We start from the raw sequence: 9,195 nt of genomic DNA, 5'->3' as shown, positions 1-9,195 counted from the left end.
CCCCCCCCCCCCCCCCTAGTTACCTTAATATGTACACATCCAATCACAAAGGTAAAAAAAATGTTGCTCTACCACCCTTGCCTCCTAATGAAGTGCACATCAACCAATAAGAACTTTGTCAAAGGGCCAGAGTCCGAAGGTAAGGAAGTGGTCAAAGTAAGTTGGTCCCAAGAGAGGGTACAATATTCTATTGTGTGTAAGAATTAAGATCATTATCATTTGACAGTCTTTTAGTGATGTTAATATGGAGGACAAGATGGACCAACCAAAATAAATAAAATCAATAGATACAACTCCAAAAGTCCATATACCAAGACCAAGTTATAATTTAATAAAAGAACAACGATGAGAAATAAAATTCAAGAAATTAACTACTAATTCATCGCACTCCTGTTGGTTAAGCCAAGCAGAGTTGAAACTCCTACGAAGCTGGTTGTCTAAAATATTTTCTCACAACTCATCTCCATGTTTTCAGTTATTTACATTGTTAGATATTTTAAAGTTTGAATTTACCATCCAAGCTTTATTTTATATCTTTCTTTCTTTGAGGACAGTGCCTGTCTCTCATTGAAAAAGCAAAGAAATCAAAGACTCCAAACCTCAATAATAATAGGGAAACATATAAACCCTAGATATAAGATGAGGAACACGAACAAAGAACGTACCATAGGTATTCCAAGCTCTTTGAGATCATTCTCCCCCATTTGCTTCAAGGCAGTCATATCAACCTGCATAATAAATCCAACAAACCCCAGATTGGCAGTAAGATTTGTCACTATTGGACCACCAATACCAATTAAAGTCGATAAATATGAAGTTTTGAACTCCCACTAATACAATTAATTGATTAGGAGATATCTGTATATATGATGGTGAAAACAAAAATTTGAGGTTATATTCACAGATCAAATATCTCATAAATGACTCAACCAGACATATAAAGAAAACCTCATTACTTTTATGGAAGCCATTATGAACATCTTGAGAGAGAGAGAGAGAGCATATGAGTGTTACAAACAGTGAAACTATTGTTGAAGAAGAAGAAATAACTACAACAGCACATCTTTAAGATGTCAGTAAGAAGAGACAACAATATTTCTTCTTTTGAATAGTGGCAAAGAATTATTTCTTAAATCAGATTATAATGTGAGAGGGTAGATAATTTGTAAAGAAAGCTCTGTATTAAATTAACCAGAATCAAAAGAGGACAAATACAAAATCCATAGATTTCTCAAGAGGTCTGAATCTTTCTCTAACACCGGGCAGTATTCACAAACAAAAAGCAATGGTGAAAATAACCTAAGGAAGCTTTTAAGTCAAGTTTCAATGTAGCAAACTCCTTGACATAGAAATTCGTAGGCAACAGTTATCAGTTATCACAGCAGCTCAAGTTCCAACATAGAAAGCTTGCTCCCAATGTATGAAACTAATTCGTAATTTCTTAGTCATATCGCTAAACACCGCTAAGTAAACAAATGAATTGTATAAATAAAGGTAAAATACTAAGAGATGCTTGAATCAGCAAGACATGCAAAACATCGCCCAATAGAAAACTAGAGTTAGGATAACAGATCATAGTAGAACCCTTTACAGGTACAATATCCTTATCTTATGACTCATGCATGCTAAGTGTCACATAAAAGGTAGGAATACGATAGTGGACACCGAAGTTACGAGTTATAACAACTGAAAAATTAAGATAGAAGTTGGCATGTGTTAAAATGAAGCAAAACCAATGATATGTGTAGCTCAAAAAGGGAAATTTTAACATACTTCCTCAGCCTTAAAAAGAATGGAATATTTTCCCAATCCTAGAGACTGCAACAAGCCATCTATACTTTGAAGTTCGTCACCCTGTAAATAACAAAGTCAACAGAAAACAACAAGCTTAAAGTTATCATACTTCATCTGTTAACTTTGGAAACTGAAAAGAAAATAGGAAACTACTTCCAGTAACCGGTCCTACAAAGTTAAAAATATATCTTTCTTTCAATATAAACATTCTTATCCCTCCAAAAAGATAAGTAAAATCCAGTACAAGCAGAACTCCATGAAAAAAGAATGAAAAATTAATGATATCAGGTACTTCATTATCTGTAACTCATAAGAAACTAAGATTAGGAAAACCAAATAATAGGTATAATCTTTTGACTTTGAAAGGTTACTCATTGATATGTTATTTAACCACTTTTATGACTCACTAACTAAATGTTCCTAGGGAGTTATTGATTCAAACTATATAGAAGATAGAACCAACTAAATAGATACTAATGTGGGTACTTGCACTCTTGCATATAACGCCCAATAGCAAGGAAGAATGCCTTAAGTAAAAAAGTTGACCTTGAACATTCTAACCTTCATCAACAAGAAAAATGCAAGATAGGAGAATCACACAAAACAGAGAGGACCCATTCAGAGGAGATGAAATCCACAAGCAAAATTCCCTATACTTATAGTGACAAACACCATAACCCCCAACAAAGAGAGTAACAAAGAAACATCCCTTCATAGGAAGCTCTTCAAATTTACAACCTAATCGTAGAGTCAACTATTCCATTTATTCTTTACAGATGTTCCCACTTACGGCTAACTTTTCCATTACTTACCAACAGGAGGTAGTTCCAAAAAAAAATGAAAAAGAAAAAGAATGCATTAGATAAGTTGTTAAAAACAACTTACCCTTTTTGCCAAAAAAAGAAAAAAAGACATCATCATCTGCAAACTGTAAAGGGAATCTTTATAGTACTTTTTAAACCCCTTTCTTTAGCATCTCCAATTAAATGAAGGGTGAAAAAGGACCACCTTCTAATGATTATCAATGACCAGAAAGTTCTCGTTTTATTGCTTTAGGCGGGGGCAATCCCCCCCTGCCCCTAGGCTATTTCTCCCTCCTTTTTTCCTACAATACACAGTTTCTTAACAAAATAATAATAATAATAATAATAATAAAATTAAAAAACAATTCACATAGTCTTAAGCCTTGAAATTTCTTGTCATTGATAAAAATCGAAAATTATCTCAAACACAACTTTTTACTCACTTATCCCATTGATCCTCAAATCTTTTAACTCTAAAAAGCTACTATAATTCTAACCCAGATAAGCTTTCTTTTCCTAAATCAGTCTTTTTTATTAATGAAAAAACAAATTTCATTGAGGGAAACTGGCAGCCCCACAAGAGGAGCCAAACTAAAACATAAAGGAGCTCCAATCTAACCAAATAAAACTTTTAAAGGATGATACAAAAATTCTTAAACATTGAAACCTAAAAAGAGGCATGAAACATCACAAGGACCAAAACCTGCTCTCCCAGAACCTTCAACCCCAACCCCTCTAAAAATTCTATTGCTTCTCTCGAAGGCCCCACAAAATAGCACAAACTCCCACAAGCCACAAAAAAAACAACCTTATCACAAGAAAAGCAAATGAAGAAGAAACTATCCAACATTGAACTGCATGCTTTTGCAGAGCCAATGAAACGTTTAGCATTAAAAAAAAAAAAAAAAAAAAAAAAAAAATTCCAAACCACCAATTTAATTGATTCAAGGTATATAATCTTATAAAATTCTTTTACAGAAAAACATATAATATATTAACAAAAGAGAGGAATATACAAAAGAAGAGGGTAAAAAAAATCCCTTTTCAATTTTCCAATTAGAAAAGAAAATGCAATCCCCTCTTTCAAGAAGGAAAAGAAAAGATGGAAGGAAAAAAAGGCTGTTCATCAAGAATACGAGGTTATTTATAACTTTTTCCCCAAGTCTTCCATACTCTTCATCAAGAATACGAGGTTATTTATAACTTTTTCCCCAAGTCTTCCATACTCTCCTTGTCTTCCGTGAGACTTGATTCTTTCAACCCAACTAATCCAAGAAATTGCTTAAAGTGAACATTTTAAAATAACCCTTCTTCCTACTAGCAGCTCCTCCAAGAACGTCTCCATGAAACAAAGAATGATGCTTTCTTTGAAAGTTGCAATAAATACTAAATTGATATAAGACTTGATCCATGATCTAAGAGTAAAGCTATGTGAGAGAAAAAATATGGTTAACCAAGAAGGGTTCATGGGCCCAACTACAANAAAAAAAAAAAAAAAAAAAAAAAAAAAAAAAAAAAAAAAAAAAAAAAAAAAAAAAAAAAAAAAAAACAATTCCAAATCAAAGAAGTGAATTGGTAACTCCAAAAAAGGTAATCTAAGATCCTCTACCGCCCCCTCCAAATTATACAACACTATAGCCATATCAAAAAGGACGACTTTCTTATGATGCAGTCCAAAGTGTTTGTTCTACCATTAAGTACTTGCCACATACAAAATTTGACCTTCTTGGAACTTCAACCTTTCGCAGCAAGTAAAAAAAAAAACCAGACAATGTAAAGAAGGGTCCACCAAACTGCAGAAAAAGAATCTACATTAAAACAAAAACATAATCCCTTCTCCCCAATCAAACCAAAAAATGCCCTATCCAAGACCAAAGAGCCACGATATGTCTATCAAACAAATGACCACAACCACTAGGCCAATAAAGCCTCCTTACATGTCCTCATATTACCAATGCCTAAACCCCCAAGAGCCAATAGCTTGGCCACCACTTCCCACTCAACAGCAGGAAATCCCTTTCCTTCATCAACCTCTTCCCAAAAAAAAATCTCTCATAAATATCTCTAACTTCTTGCTAATCGAAACAAGAACCTTAAACAAGGAGAGAAAGTTGTGTTTCCACTCAAAAATGGTTGTATAAGAGGTAGTCTACCTCCCTTAGAGAAGAAGCCAATCTCCTAAGAGTAAAGGCCTTTTTAAACCTCATCAACCCCTTCCCGAAAAAAATCTTTCATTAACATATTGAACTTCTTGCTAAACAAAACAAAGACCCTCAACAAGAAGAGAAAGTAAGCTAGGATTCCCCTCAAATTGATTGTAAAATAGTTGTCTACCTCCCTTAAAGAAGAAGCTCCTCTCCTAAGAGTAGAGGCATTTTTAAATCCTCCATCACTGGGTCCCAGAAAGACAAACTTCTAGAACTGTTACTAAGGGCCAAGGGGAAGACCCAAAATACATGGAGGGAAAAGAACCCACCTCACAACCCACTAACTATCTTCGAAGGATCACAATTAATGACTGGCACTTGACACTTCGTTAATCTTCAAACCATAATAGACTCAAAAAAGGACAGAAAGCAATGTAGATTAAAAAAAGACCCTTCCTTATCCAAACAAAAGAAGAACATGTCATCAGCAACTAAAGGTGGATCAGGAGCAAACAATCCCTTCTCACTTGAAACCCCTCAAGAATGTTACCCTCCGCCCCTCTAAAACTAATTCTACTAAGAACATCCAAAATCAATAGGAATAGGAAGGATACCTTGTTTCAATCCTATCGAAGCAAGAATCCTACCTTTCAATTTACTATTGATGAAGATAGAGTATTTAACCAAATCCAAACTCTCCATTTAAAACCAAAACCTTCCTATATCAATCTTAAAAAGGACCCATATTTTAATTCTTCCTCACAAATTTGATCGAGAATTTGTATTCCTCTATTAAAAGCATTTTTTAGCAAATCAATGCTTCTAACGAAGCAATAGTTGAAGATCAACTCCATTCTATAATTAGTTCAATCCTTTCCATCATGTTCCATTTCTATACAATGTTAGTTTTTAAGTTTCTTCTATGTTGGTTATCAGAAATTTTTATTTCACTAGACATTAACTAGTTATAAAAGCCTCTAATCATGTCCTAGCTTGTCAAGGAGCTAGATTTGTCAGTATCTTTCCCTAAGCTTTCTGAAGCCTAATTCCTCGTCCATCATCACACAATGCATATAAAGCTATTATCTCTATCCTTTTTTTCTTAAGAAACAAGACTTTAATTGAAAAAATGTGAAATCACATATATATATTTATATATACCTTTTTCCCAAACATCTGTAAACATTCAAAATGTCCAACAAATGAATCATACAACCATCTATGTTACTAACTAAATAATAATACAAGCAGGGCTCTGTACATGGCATATTAAACGCAACTACTTTCCATTACTAGCTTAATTTAATGACCCATTAATCATGTCAACTAGTTTAACAGAAAGGACAGTGGTTCTTGAGAGAGCTTCTGCAGGAGGAGGACGAAGGCTTCAATTTGGTTCTAGTTTATACACATGAAACACAATGATCTTTCATTCAAAGCAAAAGAATATACTCGGGCAGTGTTTTAAATGTCCCTTGAGGCATCCCTAGGCATTAGGTGCACATGCACGCTTGACGGGCTTCTTTATTAGCTAAAAAAATAATAATAAATTTATTAATCCTAAATGCAAAATCTTTGCATTTAGGTTTATCTTCATATTCCAACATCAAATCTTGCTTTCTCTACTATTTCTCCACCATTCTTCTTCTTCTACCCCCAACTTTCTATCAATTATAGAAAGTTTAAACGTTATTTACCTACTTTCATATGCTATATCCTTTTCTTTATTATCAAACATTTATTTCCATGGATGTTTACTTTTATGTATACATACACACCTAAATATATATTTATATATTTTGTTATATAGTGCATTTGGTGGTGTGGGGGGGGGATCCACATTGAAGTCCCAGAAGGCTATTGCATTAGTGTGCCTCACACACACACAAAAAAAAAAGCCTGCATTTTTTTTTGGAACCTCGCACTTGAGCACCAAATGGTTGTGGTACTTTAATGCACCTCAAGTTTTAAAAACATGTACAGTCATTTAAATACTGAAAACTAATTATTATAACCACATTTTGCTTCTCAAAAGAAACTTCAGAAGTTCAATAATAAGTTAAATAATATATTTTGTCAAAGTTGTGCTAAAACTTCTTCAAAAATCAACAGCCTATAATGGTACACAACAATTACAGTAATTAAAATGTTCACAACTAGCCAAATCAATCAAAACATGCAGCAGTTAATTCAAATCAGGTTGGGAAAATCAAATTACAGAAAAGACAAAAGCCAAAAGCCAAAAGCCAAAAGCCAAAAGAATTTAGTAATGGTAGAGAGAATAGAAGTAAACCGTACTGGATAGAGAGTTTTGTGTGCAATGCCACTTGGCGGAGGATGTAATGGAGCAACCGGTGCCACAGGCTTTGCAGACGTAGGAGGCAATAGAGAGTTTGTCATAAAAGTTGCAGTACTAACAGAACCTGAAGCATTGTGAATATCTTTGGCTACATAGCCCACTGATCTTGCATTTTCAACAGAAGAGTATGTGGTCCTTCTTTGTAGTTTCTCATCATCTCTTTGTAGAGAGTAGCGCCTCGATGGCTCTACAACTCTAGCAGGTGATCTTTGTCTCAAATTATCCATGGTCCATGAGGAATAAGAACTACCTAACGAGTCCTTCTGAGATAAATCATCTGCACTTCTCATTGAAGGGGTTCGACGTAAGATCTTTGTGTTGGGCAATGGTGGATCATGATACCGTGAATCAAGGTGGCGTATAGGAGCTTGATCTGCCTTAGGTAGCCTCTCCCGAAGATCTAAACACTTCTTATTATCACTTAGAGCACGCCTGAATGCATCTTTTTGCAAAAGTTTATACCGAAGGTCGTCTTTACCAATGTGTGAGTGTGGCACTGGTTTTAAAGATAAAAGAAAATAAAGGGTGCATTAGAATGTAAGTAACTTGAGAGACAATAAAATTATGTTGATTAAGTTCAATACCGTCCAACCCATTAGAACTCCAATTTGACATACCATCATCTCCTCGTAATCTGCTAAGAAGATAAATAAGATATATAAATTCTGAAGGTAAGCAAAAAGACTGGAGATAATAGAAAGAAACAAAAAAAAAAAACCGAAAGAAATTAATCTAGACTCCAAAACTGAGGACGCCATATGAATTATCCAACATTTCTCTTAATGACCAACAATTCAAAGTATTTTGCAACTAATAATTTGTTTTTCCAAAGCGATTAACGTCCCTTTTGCATGCATCCATTCAAAATACACCAAAGTTCTAGCAGATAAAAAATACAAGGAAAGAACAACATACCGTTTGTTGTCGAGTTGGCTTCCATATAGCCCATCACTATCAGAGCTACTTCCCAACCTATCTCTTACAGACCGCTTAGTTCCAGACACGGGCCAAGAATCAGAGACTGAAACATCGGTCCCTGGGCTGGCCTTTTTTACTACCTTCAATGTGATAGATAAACGTATGAATAGAGACAAAAGATAGCCAGAAAAACGACTATCAACAACGTTTCCAGATTCAATCAGTACTAACAGAGTAATTAGAAAAACTAGAAAGAAAATTTTATTCCCATTCCGCCTATCTTCACGCTTATACAGATCACTATTCGAAGCAAAAAACGAGAATCACGCTTATTACGTATTAAGAGAAATCATTCTCAGCAGAATCTGAAACAACATATGTCAACTATGAACATTACCAACCACAAGAGAATCGAAGAACAGTGAAACAAGGTGCCAACCAACCTGTCCGCTACGGCCGAGTGTAATGGTAACTCTACCCCTTGAAGCTGCTGCCATGTTAAAAATCAAAACCCCAGGCGAAAAATATGCGCTAATGCTTTCAAGTACTCAGAAATTCGATGAAGCGCATGGCAATGAGCAAGTACAGAATCCCTAAACTGAACGCGACGAATTGGCAATTAACCCTTAATGAAAGCTCCCAAATAAATCTAGAGCCCCTAGCGAAAGAGAGAAAGGAACACAGCGCGATGGGTCGGGATCGGAATTAAAATAGGAAAAGGAGAGAGAGTGGGGTTTGGATCGACTTGGATGCTTGAATATGAACACCCAATGAGAGCGCCGGCGTCAGCACCTCCTGATTTGTACGGAAGATGTCTGTATTTACGACGGAATGAAGAGAGATGGAGAACGCGAAGAAGATGCAAAGGGATTTTTATTATTTTTTTTTTTTTTTAATCCTGAAAATAAGGAAATTCAAAATGTAAGAATTTAAAATATTTATATTATATGAAAGTAGAGTTAGTAACTAAACACAAAATATTTAGCCATAGGGGTTGAGAATTACAGGTATTTGCTCTAGAGTCTGCTCCCGACTATAACCAGCTCCTTATTTATTGGCAAAACATAAAAAAATGGAGTGAGTACAAAGACTCACTTCTTATAGCCTTTTGGTTCTGTGATTGACTTGTGAGTTCTTATCGTGATTTATTCCAAGGACTTTGGTCCTGCCATCG

General features: G+C 34.9%; 1 protein-coding gene across 2 annotated transcripts in view; it reads right to left on the bottom strand.

Annotated features, from left to right (window-relative positions):
• LOC111493741 overlaps window positions 1-8,915 on the bottom strand; it is a 13,664-nt gene extending 4,749 nt beyond the window's left edge. The window contains exons 1-6 of one of the 2 annotated variants that reach the window (XM_023143566.1): window positions 8,465-8,915; window positions 8,019-8,161; window positions 7,688-7,737; window positions 7,043-7,599; window positions 1,774-1,854; window positions 666-728 (exon numbers count right to left, since the gene is read on the bottom strand). In XM_023143566.1, the coding sequence (XP_022999334.1) occupies window positions 666-728; window positions 1,774-1,854; window positions 7,043-7,599; window positions 7,688-7,737; window positions 8,019-8,161; window positions 8,465-8,518 (948 nt within the window). In that variant the 5' untranslated portion in view covers window positions 8,519-8,915. The remainder of the gene's footprint in view (window positions 1-665; window positions 729-1,773; window positions 1,855-7,042; window positions 7,600-7,687; window positions 7,738-8,018; window positions 8,162-8,464) is intronic. The other variant, XM_023143567.1, reaches the window with a different exon arrangement.
• Between the last annotated feature and the right edge of the window lie 280 nt (window positions 8,916-9,195).

The sequence above is a fragment of the Cucurbita maxima genome, unplaced genomic scaffold, assembly GCF_002738345.1.
Source record: "Cucurbita maxima cultivar Rimu unplaced genomic scaffold, Cmax_1.0 Cma_Scf00019, whole genome shotgun sequence".
NCBI classification, from domain to species: domain Eukaryota; kingdom Viridiplantae; phylum Streptophyta; class Magnoliopsida; order Cucurbitales; family Cucurbitaceae; genus Cucurbita; species Cucurbita maxima.
The sequence above is the reverse complement of the archived record's forward strand: the minus strand, read 5'-3'. Positions and strand labels throughout refer to the sequence as shown.